The sequence below is a fragment of the Gopherus flavomarginatus genome, chromosome 15 (genome assembly GCF_025201925.1).
Source record: "Gopherus flavomarginatus isolate rGopFla2 chromosome 15, rGopFla2.mat.asm, whole genome shotgun sequence".
Classification (NCBI taxonomy): Eukaryota; Metazoa; Chordata; order Testudines; family Testudinidae; genus Gopherus; species Gopherus flavomarginatus.
In genome coordinates, this window is record NC_066631.1 from 12920722 (window position 1) to 12938456 (window position 17735).

At 43.1% G+C, this 17735-nt stretch overlaps 2 protein-coding genes across 5 annotated transcripts; one reads left to right on the top strand and one right to left on the bottom strand.

Moving 5' to 3' along the window:
• Positions 1-213: 213 nt before the first annotated feature.
• Positions 214-12347, bottom strand: GUCD1 (guanylyl cyclase domain containing 1). Of its 4 annotated transcripts, XM_050924525.1 has the most exons (7): positions 11582-11779; positions 10838-11031; positions 8744-8828; positions 7049-7214; positions 6184-6275; positions 3997-4238; positions 214-3457 (listed from the first exon to the last, which is right to left on the bottom strand). In XM_050924525.1, exons 2-7 carry the CDS (start codon positions 10959-10961, stop codon positions 3366-3368), a joined length of 801 nt encoding a protein of 266 aa, XP_050780482.1. In that variant the 5' UTR covers positions 10962-11031; positions 11582-11779; the 3' UTR covers positions 214-3365. The 4 variants fall into 4 exon arrangements, with proteins under 4 accessions (XP_050780482.1, XP_050780486.1, XP_050780484.1 ...); XM_050924529.1 differs by lacking the exons at positions 10838-11031; positions 11582-11779 and adding an exon at positions 12254-12347; XM_050924527.1 differs by lacking the exon at positions 10838-11031 and having other exon boundaries at positions 11582-11778.
• SNRPD3 (small nuclear ribonucleoprotein D3 polypeptide) lies at positions 12303-17735 on the top strand. Its single transcript, XM_050924547.1, has 4 exons — positions 12303-12420; positions 14820-14969; positions 16324-16516; positions 17563-17735. Exons 2-4 carry the CDS (start codon positions 14844-14846, stop codon positions 17622-17624), a joined length of 381 nt encoding a protein of 126 aa, XP_050780504.1. The 5' UTR covers positions 12303-12420; positions 14820-14843; the 3' UTR covers positions 17625-17735.

Genomic DNA, 17735 nt, shown 5'->3' on the forward strand with positions numbered 1-17735 from the left:
TAGTGATGTGTCTGGGAAAAGTGAAAGGAATACGAACCTAAATCCTAATGACAGCATAACCACAGCCAAAGTAAATATTTGTCTCTTAAGAGTTTCAAAATGGCAGTTTCAGCTAATTGTATCATTTCTAGTTTAATACATACTTCTTTTAAAGATCTTCACACATCTTTGCATAATAAACTGGTTGTCAAATACAGCTGCTACACTATGCTATAGGGTTCACTTAAAACCTTTATTGAGAATGGCTCAATTACAGACAAAATATATTTATGTATAAAATTTCTCTGCATGTAAAATATCCCTTTCTTTGCTGTGGACAGTATGAATAAAACAAGGTATTACATAGAAACATTTTCAGGGTTAGCTTTTTGATAAGTAAACTTCTAACAGAAAAAAGACAGACATTCTTTATTTTTGCCCAGTTAACTGCTTTCTTAACCTAAAGTTTGACTCGTGCCTACTCAATATCAGCTGTACTCAAATATGGCCTTCACCTCTTCTCTCTAGGCTCATCTTCCAGGGCAGTCTTCACTTGTTTTCCCTGCCTGTGACAGTGAGGGGCTCCTGTTTTCTTCTTTGTCATTTAATCAGCTGTAATTTAATCTTTACATTCCATTTAACTATTTAAAACCCAGCCACCCAAATACTTATTAACCCAACAGCAGTAAAAATGATTACACGCATATATCTGCTTCCATCATTTACATTAGGTATTCTCACAATGAGACAAGATTCCATTTTGCCTTTGAGTTGAATACATGCAGTCTAATATCTGCTCTCAAGTTGGTTCAAGACCAGGATCTGAACACCAGAACCAAATACAGTCCAGCTCAAACCAGCTATATGGCAACATATCATTACTCTTAACCCCGCTGTAAGAACGATTTTCATTGGGCTGAACACACCCCTTTCAGAAAATATATTCCATGGTGCTTAAATTATATTGGAGGAGTTATATGATGGGGGGAAAAAAGCACAGATTAACAAAAGATACTGAATAGTTAGTTTACAGACGTGTTATTAGTAACATACCTAAAAATCCTTCACAGTGAAGCATTACACACAAATGGTATTGGACATACAATTCTCTAAGTCAGTGGCCAGCTCGTAGCTTAGCCAGTTTTGTAGGCATTATAAGGCAAAACCTGTTACTGGTTTTGTCCACAGGGCCTCTGCAGTGATTGTAATAGAACTGCTGATGTTTCTGTTTTGTCAGCCAATAACTTGTATCCTAATTCCCAGTCATCTTCACATGCAGCAGGTGCCCAAGTGCATTCCAGCCACACCTGCTGTAAATGAGTTCTGATTGAAAACATGTTTCCATCAAACTCGTTTTTCAGATTTTGCAAAGGAACTGCATTTCTACTCACCTGCCACTGTATTTCAGGCACTGAAGAAAGGAGCACTCTAGATCAAGTACTTTTTGGGTACTCTCCAGTGTTTGCAAGCTACCTAGATTAGAAAATGTTTTTCCTTACAACTTTTATCCTTTAGCATGTTGCTAAACACTTGACTCCCTGTACACTGTTTTCACCAGAAAGGGTGCCTTTTCTTTACTATCTGCACCATCAGGGATTACAGCTTTAGGCAGTGGGTTTAAGATGTGTCTCCTCAGCTGGTTGTCTAGGTACAAAACATATCATGTTATAGTGCTTACATCAATAGCAACATTTTTTCTTTTGTTTTTAAAATCATTTAGAATTTGGAGGTGAATTCCAGCTTGTTATAATTTTAGAGTAGACCAGATTTTGGGCCCAAAGTATTTGCCAGCATATCTTTAAGCCAACTGTACATTATCTGAATCCTCAGCTGAAAAGGCTAAGTATAAAACCAAGCACATTTATATTGTAGTTAAAGTCATAAAGCTAAATTTCAAGAGGCGATGAAACTGGGAGTAAAAATTTGTAGGAAGTGTAAGATCAAAGCTGAATTATGTCCTACACTTCAGTGCTTCTCTGCCAGGCAGGTGATCCCAGATAATATGTTAAAGGGGCTGCACGCAGCCTGCTGCAATCTTACAGTTTAGCTTAAAGCATCAGAATGCAGTGAGGACCCTGCTGCTTATTCCAAAACACAGCTGTAGAGTGAGAAGAGGTAGAAAGTCTGGGCTCCTTGTATAACACCTTTGGACTTCAGCCAAGAGAAGTTTGTTCTCCCTGCCTTCTCAATTAGAAGCAGAGTTCTGAGTCAGGCTGCTGGCAGTGTCTGTTCCTGGGAAATCCCTCAATAAATCTCAACAACAAATGTTTAACCTCAAATTACAATACAGGCTTCGCGCAAAATCTGTTCTCTCTCCTGCCAGACATTTAAAACAACCCCCTGCACACCAGGCATAAACCCTCAATGATTGAGTGGCTACTTAGTGCATTTGTTTAATCAACAGTTTAAAAACTGTACCTAGACTCGATCCCCAGATACTTCAGAATGTTGTGTGTGGTGTAGTGGGTAGAAAAATGTTTCCAAGCCTTTGCACACAGACTTAAAAATTTCTTAGGCCTAAATAAAATGTCACCAGTCAGCCTTTTGGGGCAACACAGAACTCTGGTCAAGCCATTCCTAGAGACGTTTTAAATCCTGCAAGATAACTTGGTAGGCAAAATGACAATAGGTGCTTACTACTTGGAAGGAGTAGACTATAGCCCTTAGCAGGAAGACTGGTCCTCTGCTGACAATAAGATCAAACTGTAAACTCAACTCCCAGGTACAAGTGGTGAGAGCAGTCAAGCTGAGTTTACACAAGAAGCTTGCTTTGTAAATGGTATTTCATTCCCATTAAGCAGGCAACGCTGATAGAATCTGCCACAGTATGTCAACAGCTGACAAGTCATTTTCTTCCTTGAAAAAAAATAAAAAAATCATGGGCCAAGTTAATCATTTATCCTATCTACACCCTTCTGACCATTACATAACTAAATCTAGAGTGAAGCTCAGCTCTGGCAGTTTTGAAGGCAAACCAACGTGTATTTCCTCTTTTTCTTTTCTTGCTTCATGTAGCTGAACCTGTGCACAAATTCCCAAGTGTAGACTAAATTTGTGTACTTGGTGTGTTTTATTTCAAGTCTTTAATTCAGAAACAACCTCACAGCCAACTGTAATAGTTGGACTCTGAGGGGATTGCATTTTGAAACTGCTCTCAAATGTGCATGTTAGATATTGCAACATCTGATATTTCATCATCAGGAATAAAAAGATGAAGACAACACTGCAATATAAATGTATGAATGTCTATAAAGCATCCGTTGTTTAAGATCCCACTGCAATTCAGGAGCTAAGTCTCTGCAGTAAGAGTCCTGAGACAAGCAGCCAGCTGCCATGCGGGTGCTGGGCAGACTGCGCCAGAAATGACAAAGCAGCAAGCTTCGATGTCAGCTGTCTGTGTAGATAAACAGGATATCCTCATCTGTGCCGTAACTTGTCCTGGCTTCCTCGAAGTTACTGATACTGGTGCTGCATGTTCCTGTGAGACAGGAGCAGAGTGTTAGTCAAGCTCAGCCAGGGGAAGAATTTGCTCATGAACAGCTCTTAGTCTGCCTTTGGGTAAACAGAGAACTAGATCTCATGGGCTTGATCTTGCAGCCCTTACTTGCTTGAGTAGTCCCACTGATGTCAAGGGGAATGCTTATTTGCATAACAACTGCAGAAGTGGGCTCTGTATAACTACACACCATGTTGTTCTTTCTTCAAGATACTAAATGTGTATAGTTTAGCTCTCTGAAACTGTGTCCCTCTTAATAATCATAAGGCTTCTGCAATCAGAGATACGGAAGCCATAGAAGAACCTGTTAGAATGTATTTCCAATGCTTCATCTGAATCGCAGCTCAGAAAAGAATGAAATCATTGAATTCTGTAAGAACAATCATGGGCCAATCAGCTGGTGCCACCTGACTCAGATGCCTGGTATCAGGGAAACTCCAGCTGGTTTTGCATTATGCACATGTTAATAATGAGGAAATGGAGAATCCACACAGAATGAAGCAAAGTTCAGAGCTACTCACGGTCAGCATAGGCAGGGTTGTTATAGTAGACACTCCCTGAGGCTTTGTTGTAGCCACACAACACAATGAAATGGCCCTGGTAGTCAGGATTCCTGCAGAAGCACTTCTGGCCAATAGGGAGGAAACAGCAATATTTGACGGGACTTGAGCAAAGTTCACACAGCAACAAGACTGCATTCACCAGGACAATGGCTACATGACCTTGGGACAGGTGCTCCTGAATGTCCTGTACAGTCACTGTGCTGCAGAAGAAAATTCAGACATTCACAAAGAAGCCCAGGAGAGATCTGTATTCACTGGTTTGGGCTCTCCCAACAGTGTGAGTGTGGACGATGTCCATCTCTGTTATGTGGTTGCCATGATTATTTTACATATCTTTGTTGTTGAGGGCTCTACTGCAGCCGCAGACAGTAGTTGTTCCATTCAAGTCTATTATACCCTCACTGCCAGTGAAGAGCAGAGCCGTTCTAGCTGAAGTTCTGTAGAGCATGCATTAAAATGAATGGACTCTCAGGATGGCCCAGATGCCCTGGAGGAGCAGCATTTTTGTAAGAAGTATTTGACAACCATTCAACACTAGGGAGATTAGTTTATTTATGGGGCAGTTAGGGATGCTGTAGAATCCCATCCCACCCGTCCAGAAGCCCAAATGCAGATGGTCTCTAAAGCATCAAGTCTTTCTCAGCTGAGGGACTGGATGGCACAAGATCCCCAATCATCTTGGTCTCTGCATTCTAAGTATCAGAGGGGTAGCCGTGTTAGTCTGGATCTGTAAAAGCAGCAAAGAATCCTGTGGCACCTTATAGACTAACAGACGTTTTGGAGCATGAGCTTTCTAAGATACCTTTGTCGGGTAAGAATAGTTTCCCAGTTATAAAGTTGCATTGTCTGGCTCTCTATTCTTGCCAGGATTGTTGTTCTAATATTTTATTGTGCCCAATTTAGAGCACGAAAATCACCCATGCCCACCTGGTAATCCCATTTATTTGAGCTGAAGTTCTTCATTCAGAGACACAGACAGATGGTGTATTCCATACCAGTCTGCACTCATCCCCTGGATCAGATCCAAATGTTCAGGCTGTGTGCAATGCCTCACTGAACTGATGTCCTTTTTAATCTCTTCCAGCACTGCTCTTCCCCTTTGCCTTCTCAATCCTAGTATTGCACAGGCGCATATACAACCGCCTCCCCCTCCCTGATATGAGCCAAATCTAAATCTTTGTTACTGTACTAGATATGGCCTAGATTTTTGCTGCCTCCTCCTCCTCCCAGGTCACAGCACTAGGTGGATAGATGCTGCCATGCAAACTCTGAGTACATTAACAGGACACTAAAGATTCTGGCAAATGCAGGTTTAAAAAAGCATGTAAAAGCACAATAAGGCCATTGTTTCCAGGCACAAATAGTACCTTCCCTTTCTTCTCTTGCTACTACTCATCCACCCCAGTAAACAATATACAGAGTCAAATGCAGCCCTGGTGAAAGTGGATGCAATTCTTGACTTCAGTTTATACCCATTTATTGTCAGACTGAATATGACCCAAAGTTTTTTCTCCTCTTCCGAATTTTGCTGTCAACAATAAAGTTTTAAGCTGTGTGTGTGATTTTTCTCTCTCCCATGTTTGAGTCACTCTCCAGGGAGGTTCCTTCTCCTATGATGTCATCCTTCATTTGGCAAATATTGTAAATTACAGGGTTTCCAAGGGAGCACAAGCATGCATGCCTGATTTTGGTTTATTTATCTAAGTACAGAGCTCAGCAGTGTTAGCACAGCTCTAGGAACAATGGGTTTTGTGCCACCGCAACATTCGCTTCAGCATTGATGGCAACTTTATTTAATAAAAGCTATTTAGAAGACAGAAGACATTCCCCACTCATTTATCTTAATGGAAGACCAAATTTTCAGCCTAAATAAATAGCCAGTTTCCCATCAGCAAATCCAAAATGCTGCTTTTCCCCCTTCGGGGCTCCATTTTTCTGCTCTTCTTCCCACTCATCATTTTGCTTCCTCCCTCTGTCTCAATGGAAGTGAAAAGATATAGGAAATAAAGAGGGGGGTGGAGCCTGAATTCAGTCTGACTTACACAGTCACAGTCAGAAGTAACTCAGTGGAATTACACAAGTGTGAAAAGAAACTTGGGCCCCTAAAGTTTCCAAAGGGAAAAGGAGATGAAATGACAAGCTCACCACTTCTCCACCAGCACCTTGCTGGCTTTGGCCTGGGCGAACAGCTGGTTCACTCTGTTCTCTTCCGTGTCAAAGTGTTTCCTGTAGAACGACTGAGGGATAAAGAATGATTTATGAACAATTCATCAGAATGAAATTCAACCTAGTAAAGTGAATCTTCAATTAAAAACTGGTTAGAGAGGGACTAAGTGGTTTAGGGGATTGATAATGGGTTAAGGTGTCATTCTCCCTCAGGTCACTGGAAACAGGATAAGAACCTCTCCTCTAGTTCATCAGTTCAAATTCAGTCCAGGTCTGTAGTGATTGCAGTCTCCAGCTGATGGCTATTCAGCTGCCTATGTGAAATTAATCTGGTCTTCTCAATTTAGTTCCTAGATTTCAGGACTCCACATAAGAAAAAACATAACCACTTCTGGATTGAATTGGCCCTTTTGTTGGCAATATCAACAGAGGCCAAGGATTGAACGGACATGGAGACTGAATTCCCCTCTCACCTCTAGAGGTGGTTCCTCCAGGTCAGGGTTGAGGCACGTTGGCGGGGGAACTGTAGTGGAAGCTAGCACTGCTGCTGCCCCGGCTGTACCTGTTCTGTAGATAAATAGAGGGCTTCAGTGTCCAAGGCTGTTAAATAGGCTGGAACCTTTCATGAACACTGAATTCGTACTGTTTTTTTAAAATGCAAGCTGGAAAATATCTGGGACCACATCTAACCTGGGTCTGGAATTGTTTCATGGACAGTTTGGCAACAGGCAATCCTTGCTTACAGAAATGGAGGTTAACCATATCAATAACAGCTCCACCAGCATGGCCCTGACGGATTGTGATGGAAAGTGCCTGATATTTCCCAGTGAATGAAGATGCTCACCTGATTTTTATAGCCCTTGTCAACTCCAAGTGTCTGTGTGCAGAACCTATGCTTAACACCAAAGTGCCGCATTAGGTAAGCCAAGTCAATGGTCCAGATACTCTTTGTTAACCGGAGTTCCCGGATGGCTTTCTGAAATTCCTCATCATTCAAACGATTCAGGTACCTAGGGTATTAGAGGAAGTGGGGAAGCAAAGACGTTAGCAGAAAGTGTGTCTAACAGTCCAAAACCTCTTAGTATCACAAAAGGGAAAACCTGAAACATTAGGGTTTGGTTGAGAAACAACCAAAATACAACCCACAAATGAACCACAAATTCCAAAGCAAGGGAAATGGGGTAGGGAGCTTTTCACTGGATTTATCACAGGTGACGGTTTCCCTTTTGGAAATTTAGCGCTGTCTTAATTATTTTACAGTTCTAAAGATACACAGGATGCTGTACAAGAGGTGAGCTGTGCTAAACAAATAATGGGACTCTATCCTGAAGAGTTTACAATCTAAAAGCACGAATTCAACAGAGCAAATGCAGGAAGGGGTATGGCAATTATAGCTGGATTGATTCATGGAATAGGTACGTTTGAGGAGGAGTGTTTTGAAGGAGGAAAGGAACTTGGTAAATATTCAAAGGAAGGTTGCCTCAGGCACCAAGGGTGGTGTGAATGAAGAACAGTTGAGGAGAGGCATGGGTGAGGGGGAAGGTGATTTGGGAGGACAGAGATTTATTCAGAGAAAAAGTTATGGAGAGCTTTGGAAGTGAGAAAAAAACGAACAATGCAGAAAAAAAGAAGGAAGCCATTGGAATTCAAGAGGCAAAGACACAAGGTCAGATTGGCAGGGTAAGAAGATCAATCTTGGCAACTGAGGTCTTGAATGAAGTGGAAAGGAAAAGAGGTGAGGGGAGACGGAGAGGCTAGAGGCAGAGGTTACAGTAGTCAAGATGGGAAATTACCAGCGCACGGACTAACGTCTTGGCAGAAGGGATGGAGAGAAATGAAAATCTTCTGCTTCATATCTACTAAGTGGACATCTAAATAGGTATTTCACTCTCCTGCACCTAAGCTCGTGTTCCTCTGTGGAAGGAAAGACTAGTTCAGCAGAACAGCTAGTAGGTTAAAGAAAATGGGCAACACAGAGAATAGCTTTGAAACTCTCATATTCCTGGAATGGAAAACATTAACCCCACAGAACAGATGCCCAACAGGACAGTGGCAAGATACTAACTCTTATAATACAGAAGAAACCTGCTGGTCATTTGAAGACACACAGAAAGGAATTCAAGTGAATTGCTGTGATAAGTAACAGTTCCAACAAGAAGCAGAGAGAACATTCTTATCAGACAAAATGTGCTAATCTGCAGGGATAACATTCTATTGGGTTAAATATGCTAATCTACAAAGTTCTTAAAGTTAATCAGATATTTTGTATATATCAAGAAACTTGGTTAATTATCCTTCATCTGTGTTTTCTTCTCCTGCTAGAACACTGGTGCTATGCCCAGTGAGGCAACAGTAATCCTTAGCGGGGCACTGGGGAAAATATAGGCTCACGAAGTTGTGAGGTTAGTCACAGATGCCCCACCCAACTTTTTTCCTTTGACATTCGATCCTGGTTTTAGGAAGGGTCCCACAGTGGGGATAACATTCCCAACGCCCTATGCTCAAAACCCACCCCTCTGAACCAAAATCAGTTACTTACTGCAGTGCCATCCTGGAGCAGGCTAGCCCACAGTCCCAATGGTACAACTGCTGAATAACTGGCACTTGCAACTGGACATAGTCAGCTGTAGTAAAGACAACGCATCGTTAGAAGAGCATGATAGGTGAGTTAGCTCAGATATGTGTATCCTTCCACACATTAGTATTAGCAGTCCTCTTGCTATCACAGTTAGTGCTGTCCTGGGACACTTGAGAAACATGTTTTATTTTGTCCCATTAGCAGGTTATGCTTCTCAGCATAAATTAATTTTTTATTTTTAAAAAAGGTCTTTTTCCAAATTGTAAAAGTAAGTGAACCATCAAGCGTCTGTTTTAACCTGACACTCCCACTTTGCTATAGGTCTGGCCAATTCTGCAGCAAATTCATCCTCTTCCTCCTCAACTTCTTTCCGGTCAGATCTACCTATTCCTGGTTATGGTCCCTGTATGAGCACGAAGCGGTAATCACACCCTAAGAGATACCAGAACAACAGACTTTCATCTTTTATTGTGGTGTGTCCAAAACTGAGTCTCTGGGTTTAAACAGATTTTGTGACTGTTGCAACCTTCTGTGCAGTCTGACCATCAAAGATGTGCCAAGTGTTCATTCAGCAAAAAAAACATATCATGCCATAAGGAAGTGCTAACTGAGCCTGTGATCAACAGGAACAATAGGAGGACTTGTTTCCTCAAGAACACTACACTGAGCTACAGCAAGACTGTGAGAAGTTGTGTTAACGCAATGTGAACTGTGTCTTTGCAGTCAGTGTAAAGACAGGAACAAGGTGTGTTCAACATTATATGGGCTAGTCATGGTCAACATCAGCTCCTCAAGGTTGTGCTCTAACTTGATGTAATTTTCTAGGGAAGGTATGCCCAAAATACTTTTAGCAGAAACAGGCCATCATGGATTTTGTGGCCTCCTTCCAAAATTTCTCACATTCCTATCTATTACATTCTTTCTAGCCTTTCCTATCTGGCTTTGAAAACTAGTGTACCTGCTGAGGTCATCAAGTCTCTTTAGTTAGTCTGTCTGGCCAGTATAGATCAATGTACTAACTCATACTAAAGGAAATGCTAATCTCCAAAGCCTTCTCACATTAGGAATTATAAATCATTTGTCATAAATTCCTGTTGGTGGATTATACTAACCTCATTTTCCACTAAGGACTCTACTCCATTAGATCCCAAGAAAAGAACACATTTTCTGCATTATAATCTCAAACAGTAATAACTGAAGCCTAACGTGTCAACTAATTTCCTTTGATTTATTGAACTGCCAGCCATCCTGCCTTGCCTTACACACCCTTTGCTGCAACAACTTCATATTATTTTTCAAGCTCCCTAGATGAGGACGATTGCCAGCAGTCCTAGAATAAATGAAGTGAAAAAGTATGTTCCAGCAATAAACTGAACTGCATGATCATTGCCAGTTTGGTAAATACAGTACTCAATGTGACAGGTTGACAAAAAGCAGCCACTAATTCAAAAACCCTAGGGGACAGCACTACCCTCCTCCTCAACATGGATTTTAGGCAGGTTGGTACAATCAATATCCCTGATCTGATAGACCTGGAAGTGCAGGGAAGACAGATCCTTGAAGGACCTGCTGGTAGCTTGCGCAGACACCATATCTTCCTGGTACAGTGGTATCTTCCGAAACTGAATGCTCTAGTTCCATCGTATGTCCAGAGTGATAAAAATTCAGTCCCAGGGCTCCTTTCTTTTCACTATACACTCAAAAGCCCAGAATGTTCTGTTGGAAAATAATGATCTGGTATTTAAATTATACCCAAATCCTCGCACTGAGCCCAGTTCAACATGAAAAGCTTCAGCACAAGGTATTGGTTATAGAAGTCACTGCAGAACAGTGCTCAGGGAAGCAGGCATAGACCCCATTTTAGCTGTTTAATTCTAGCCGCCAATGCCAATCATGCAGTTATATTCATCGGCAGCATCTGATTTCAAAATCCTATCCATGTGTCTCTGCAGAATCAGTCTTAATATCCCTAGGGTAATATCTCTTATAGGGACGGGTAATTTTTTCTGGATTTCCTCAGGCCTTTAAAATACTGCTTTAGCTCTAAATCTTCACCTGTGGTATTAGTGATCAGAGCGTGCACAACAGCAGGTGTGCAGAGGACTATTGCTGATAAGGGCTGCAGACCAGCCAGGGCCTGTGAATGCCTCAAACTTCTCATGAGAGTCAAGGTCGGCATCTTTGATTGGACCAACCTCTGTTGGTAGAAGGTACAAGCTTTCAAGCTACGCAGAGATCCTTCCTCAGGCCTGGGGAAGGAAGCAGAGACGCTGAGCCAAATACAATTTGGGACAGACTGTCAAGCAGAAGGGGTAACGCATGTTGGAGGCAGTCACTTGAAATGAAGTGGCCAATTGGGGGTTAGTGCGTTATGCAGAAAGGGTCTGAAGTAGGCAATACGGAGTAGCTGCAGGCAGCGTGTTCTCCTGACACGCAGGCAATAGAGGGTGCCCAAAGCAGGAGAGCTGTGACAAACACAACCCGGCAATGGCAACGGCAACGGCAACGAGCGTTCTGCTGTGGAACGGAAGGGGGTTCAGATTAGAGGCAGCTCAGATCCCTGGCTGGGGAGGGGGGGAGCGCGAGGCGGCTCGGATCCCCCCTGGCAGGGCGCCGTGAAGGGGGGGAGGTCCGAGGCGACTCCGATTTCTTCCCCCCCCCCCGGCAGGGATCCGAGGCATCGGGGAGGACTGGCTGCCCGGGCAGGGGCTGGCGAAGGTGCCCTGGGGGCGTCACTCGGAAGCGGCTCGTTTGCTGGCCCCCAGAACCTGTCCCGGCCGCGCCCAGGGACACACTGACCTGAGGGCGGCTCCGAGTCCGCGGCCTCCTTGGGGCTTTTCATGACGGCGAAGAGGGGGCCAGGCCGCTCAGTGGGCTGCCGCCGGGCCCGGGCCAGGGTGCAAGGTTTGGTGGGACCGGGCCCCCCTCATGTCTCGGCGCGGAGCCGCTCCTGCCAGCCCCGGCGCTGCGCCTGGCAGAGGCGGGGCGGGGCTGGCGGCGGGACCTGCTGATGCGGCCGGGCGGGGAAAGCTGCGGCTCCGGGCCCAGCCCCGCACAGAGGGGACTGGGGGAAGGTGGAGAGCGGGGAACCGGCCGCGCTCAGGACGGCATCGCCATGCCCGCCGCAGGGCAAGGCTCCGTGGGGACTATTCGCGCTCCCCCCCCGAGAGCTGTCAGCAGCGCGCTCCCCCCTCCCCGGGGCGGGGGGTGTCAGCGAAGCAGTCCCCACAGGGCAGGCGTTATGGGGGGTATCTGCACCCCCGGTCAGATGCCCCAGTGATACACGGCGGGCGGGGATGGCTTTTCACTCCTGCCTCGGGGCCGTGTGTGTTAAAACTCGCAGCGGCAAAGCCATGAGGCGTTGTCGTTTCGCTCCCTGGCTCGTGGGCCGGGGAAGCAGGCGGAACCTTTGTTCCGGGCTGGTGTTTCCCCGCGGGACGCCCTCTCCAGAGGCCTGCTGGGCTCACAAACCATAGAGTTGAAAGGAGAGAGGCGCTCGGGCTGCTCGGAAAGAGCGTTCTCTCTCTGGGCAGCGAGGCCTTTCCGGATCCGGTGCGCGGTGCATGGTGGGATACCGGTGGAGGGCATTAGAGCGCTAAAGCTGAGCCCACGCTGAGCGGAGACGTGCCTCGCGGAGCGTAAGTGGCGGGCGGGAGTGCGGCCCCTCACTGGCGGGTAGGTGAACTCGGGCCGCCCTGTGTGCGGGGAGCTGGGCTGGAGACTCTGGGAGGGTCTCGTCTCCTCAGCGCGCTCCCCTCCCCCTAGAGACCGTCGGGCCGGTGCCCCTGCCGGTCCCCAGGGTCGCGGGCTTTGTCAGGGCCTGTGTTGTGCGATCTCAAGTACCGTGGGTGCCGTGAGCGTTATAGATCGTGTGGCGTTAGCGGCTCCGGACGCTGGTTTGTTTTATTCCGCTCCATGAGTGTGTCGGGGGCTCTCCATGGAGCGTTGGGTCGCTTGGATGTTTTTTCCGGCCCAGGACACTGGCAGGGTATCACTGAGCACGACGCTCGAAGGTTTTATATGTCTGACTAACCTGCTCCTTTTCAGGTGTCATCTTTGACTTTTAATAAAACAGAGAAAGGGTTAAAGTTTAGAACTGCCTTCAACTGAGTATTGAAACATCCCACTTCACCCCCTGCCCCCCCCCCATGTTTCCCACCATCTTTCTTCCCCTTAATTGCAACAGCCCTAGTTACAATGGGGGAAGGAATAGGGTGAGATGAGACCAAAACAGTGAGGTGTAGGTGCCAGGTGAGTCCTTCATCTAGTCAGTTAGACAGTTGTGGGTGTTTTACATAATTCAAAACATACCCTCTAGATCAAGGGTTCTCCCAAACTAAGGGTTGGGACCTGTCGGGTTTGGGACAAGTATCGGGGGTAGCCATGTTAGTCTGTATCCACAAAAACAACAAGGAGTCCGGTGGCACCTTAAAGACGAACAGATTAATTTGGGCATAAATTTTCGTGGATGATAAACCTCACTTCTTCAGATGCATGGAGTGAAAGTTACAGATGTAAGCATTATATAATGGGGGTCATGAGGTCAACTTCCACCCCAAACCCCACTTGCCTCCAGCATTTATAATTGTTTAAATATATTAAAAAGTGTTTTTAATTTGGGGGGGGGGTCACACTCAGAGACTTGCTGTGTGAAAGGGGTCACCAGTAAAAAAAAAAAAAAGTTTGAGAGCCACTGCTCTAGATGTTTAGTAAGAATTACTTAATGACTTTTTTTTTTTAACTCACATAGTTTTCTTGAAGTCTGTGAATGCATAAGTAAGGATTTGCAGTATCAGGCCATAATGCACATCAGTGGCCTTGACTTATCCTTTTAATAGGCTGCTTAGCCATTTCTTTCCAATTCAAAAGAAGTAATATCTCTTGTTGTACAAAATTCTATTAGTGAAGGAGACAAGGGTTCAAGCTACACAGAGCTCTTCTTCCGTTAATAAAGAGATTACTTCACCCACTTTTTCTCTCTAATGTCCTGGGACCAACACAGCTATAACAACTCTTTCCTGTATAGTAAGGTAATTCTTCTAGTGGAGGCCAAGTATATTCTCAGTCATTTCTGAAAGGAAATAACTCTTGTATCAGAATGTCACTTTAAGTCACATTGCTTCTGTGTCACTTTAACAGAAAATGTATGTACTAAACAGTGCTCCCAAAGCTTGAGGAAATCCCCTGCATGGTACAGATGCCTCTATCCCAAGCTTGTAAAACTTTACACTAACGTCTATATCTTGGGGAATATCCAGCATGTTGTATGTTTTTAATATGATACTCAAAAATACAGCAATGTAATATGGAATACTCTTTTTGTAGTTCCTATCTCTTTGTAAATATCACTTCCATTAATAAATGAGATTGTGAATACACTGTGTGAGAGTCAGCATCTCTAACTGAAAGGAAAGTAGTACTTTCTTTCACTAGTAGCAAGCTAGTGTTTTGGCACTGCTGATTCCTCTGCTTTGATATTCTTACTCTGGTTTCATTTTGCTGGTATGGGCCATCACAAAGTTAGTTATGTCTACTTAACTCTTCTAAAATTAATATAAAAGAGCCTCTCACTCCTATTTCTTGACTAACCCATCAAATTCCTGAGTAATTCTTCTGAAAATGTAGAAAATGTGTAAAGTTTTTTTCCCCCCATCCTCCATGACTCTCTGAGTTCCCCATTTCTTTCCCTGCTACCAAGATTTTGAGACCAACATGATCTTTAAAACAAAACTCTTTGGCATTTATATAGCAGTTCAATGTGCACAGAAGACTTAATCCTGATTACTCTGATTACCTGTTCTGGGAATAGCCATGGTGACAGAAGTCCTGTTTATCAAGTTGACAGTTTTTAAGGGCACTGAATTTGTGTGTGGGGGATGACAAAAACAGGAGTAAGTAGTTCTGTATTCTCTGGACTAGAAAAGTTTGTTAAAGGCTTCTAAGAGAAAATGTGTATTATGTAGGCAGAGCTTGTGGGCAAAGAAACTTACCACACTATATTCCTCTTTTTTTTTTTTCTTTTTTTTTTTGATCCTAGGTTTAGAGCTGCACTGCTGCAAAGATGTCTATCGGAGTGCCAATTAAAGTGCTGCATGAGGCAGAGGGCCACATTGTGACATGTGAGACCAATACAGGAGAAGTCTACCGTGGCAAACTCATTGAGGCAGAGGACAACATGAACTGCCAGGTATGTCTGGGAAAAGGGGGTGTGAATGGTGTATTTTTGGAAAGTTCCATCTTTGACTGATTGTCAGCTTTACTTAAACATTGACATTTCTATTCAGAGATAAAGAAAGATGAGTCATCTTGCTTCATAGCTTTGCCAAAATGACACATTCTCACTTGTGACATTCTAGAGAGGGGACAGCTTAAACTTTTTGGTTTATAGGCAAGAACCCCTGTTCCTCTCAGAAATTCTTATGCATTTTTCAGAGCTCTGTTCTGTGACAAGTTTGAGATAATGGCATTTCTGCTAAAACCATATGTTATATCAACAGCTAGCTTCGACTCTTGACTCAGTAGCTCAGGATATGTTTTCTCCACTGCAGTGTTTTGAAAAGCTTTTTCTTAAACATTTTTTTTTTTTAAAGCACACACAAAGCCAGGTACTTGAATTTGGTGTAATTCTAATTGATTTTTAAGACTAGGGTTTCATGTTCAAATCGCATGTCATTCTCGTCTCATGAGAAATTACTTTTGTTAGAATAAACTAATATAAAATATGTGATATTACGAAGGAAAGAGATTTCTTCTTGTCAGTGAGTTCTCAAAGCTTATTTTGGGTTAATGTGAACAACTTTAGGAATTTGTTACTAGAAACAAACTCTGGGAGTGATCAAAATACCCTATGAAATCACCAGGATTAGTAAAATTCAAATAGCTTAAACTGCTGTTGTCTCTCATAAGCAACTGCAATTGACAAAGGGTGCCAGAGTTAACAGACCTTCTGAGTACTGATTAAATAGTCCTTGGTGGTATTGTTTTTTGTGTACCAGGCTCCATCGCCTAGTCTCTTCTTTCTTGCCCTCTTCCCCTCCCCTCCCTGCCCCCTCCAATCATGTTCCACACCCACCCACCAGTCTAATTTAATCTGCTGTGTACTTGTATGCTGATCTGATCTTGAATATTGAATCTGATTTTTGCTGGCTAGATTACTCTAACAAACATTTTGCACACAAGTAAAAGACAAAAACTTATGTAAGGCTATGATGTCTGAAAGATTCTTGGTGATCTTGCTCTGCTGTTTCAGTGTATTCTCTTAACTGGGATTCCATTTACATTACTCATCTTGGTGAAGCTTCTGAAAAATACCAGTCCATGTTAGCACAAAACAGATGAAAACTTCTCTCAGAAATCAGTTTCAGACCAGTTCTGGAAAGCTATTCTGTTGAACACACATGTTCATGCTATTCTTTGGTCAGACAGCTTTCTGTGTTAGAAAGAAGACTTCTTTGAATCAGAATTCAGTAGCCAAAACAAACTGGAACACTTCACTATTTAAGAGGCCATTATAAGGCACTGATCAGTTTTATGACTTCCAGATGTCCAACATCACAGTGACATACAGAGATGGGCGAGTGGCACAGCTGGAGCAGGTGTACATCAGAGGTAGCAAGATACGGTTCCTCATTTTACCAGATATGTTGAAAAATGCTCCTATGTTAAAGAGCATGAAGAATAAAAACCAGGGTTCTGGGGCTGGACGAGGCAAAGCAGCTATTCTTAAAGCCCAAGGTGGGTACCTCTGTGTTTGGTAATTACGTTTCCTGTCAATTTGTTAGGAAAGTGAAGCGGGTGTCATCATAGAGTTCTGTAGTACAAAGAGTTTGTGAACATTACAAGGAGTAAGAGGAGTTTATTTGGTAGACAGAGGGAAGAGTTACATAATTGCAAAGTTTGCACTTTATTTTTTTTACCTTGATTTTATTGTCAAACTCAATTTCTAGTGCTTTAGAAAATTTAAAAATAGTAATATTTGTTCAGAAATAACTAGACACTTAGCCTGGTAAAATCTCAACTCAACCTTCCCACATAAATATCAAGCTCTTAGTGCTTCCCATGTATATGTGTGCAGATTCTGGAGCAGCTATTTGCATCACTTAGATCTTATATGCAGTGCTCTTTTTCTGAGCATTGGCTTAGTCAAATCTACTTCAGTTATCACTGAAGAATTAATTTAAATATAAAAATGGCACTTAAATACACAAGGATTTGAACTTAAAAGCCAGAGAAGTCAGACTTCCTTTATCTTTGTCTAGGCCTAAATTATGCGGCTTGGTGCATAACGATTAAGAGCAAATATTTTGGGTCTGTTTATGCTTTGAAAGGTTTTTGCTCATAGGGATTAAGATCTTTGTAGAGCACTTTGAAATCTGTTCAAGCATGGTATGTAATAATGGGATGGTAAAATGTTATTCAAAAATGTCTCTGGCATGGCACTGACTTCTTAATACAGATCCCCTGGGCTGCAGGTTTGTGCCACCAAATGGACTGAATACAAATGTTTCATTTTGTTTTACTTTCGATCCGATATTAGTTGCATCTGACTAGAAGCATGTAAACAATAGCTTCTGCTCCTCATCACAGAGCACTCTGGGAATTAGAGCAATACATCGCCTTCTGAACTGTACAGGGTAACCTAGTTTCCACACTGCTAACCCAGCTCAAGAGGCTAGATACTATAGTGATTGGCACCACAAAAATACCTTTGATACAATGTATGTAGATTCTTACAAACATGTACTTATGTCAGATCCACATGATCTATTTTTTTTCTTCAGTGGCTGCAAGAGGAAGAGGTCGTGGAATGGGCCGTGGCAACATTTTCCAGAAGCGAAGATAAATTTGGACTTCACTTTCTCTCTTTTTTTTTTTTTTTTTTTTTAAGGGTTTAATTTAGTACTGGTGCAGCAGTTAGGGTTTTGTTCAAATAAAATCTGTTTCTGACAAAATA

Excerpts from the sequence above, each read along its gene's own strand:
- GUCD1 (XM_050924525.1), bottom strand. The coding sequence starts at position 10,961 with ATGCCGACCTTGACTCTCATGAGAAGTTTGAGGCATTCACAGGCCCTG. Across the intron at positions 6,276-7,048 it reads ACAAGGGCTATAAAAATCAG|TCGTTCTACAGGAAACACTT; the intron begins GTGAGCATCTTC and ends TTTATCCCTCAG. Across the intron at positions 3,458-3,996 it reads CAACCCTGCCTATGCTGACC|GAACATGCAGCACCAGTATC; the intron begins GTGAGTAGCTCT and ends CCTGTCTCACAG.
- SNRPD3 (XM_050924547.1), top strand. The coding sequence starts at position 14,844 with ATGTCTATCGGAGTGCCAATTAAAGTGCTGCATGAGGCAGAGGGCCAC. Across the intron at positions 14,970-16,323 it reads AGGACAACATGAACTGCCAG|ATGTCCAACATCACAGTGAC; the intron begins GTATGTCTGGGA and ends TATGACTTCCAG. Across the intron at positions 16,517-17,562 it reads AGCTATTCTTAAAGCCCAAG|TGGCTGCAAGAGGAAGAGGT; the intron begins GTGGGTACCTCT and ends TTTTTTCTTCAG.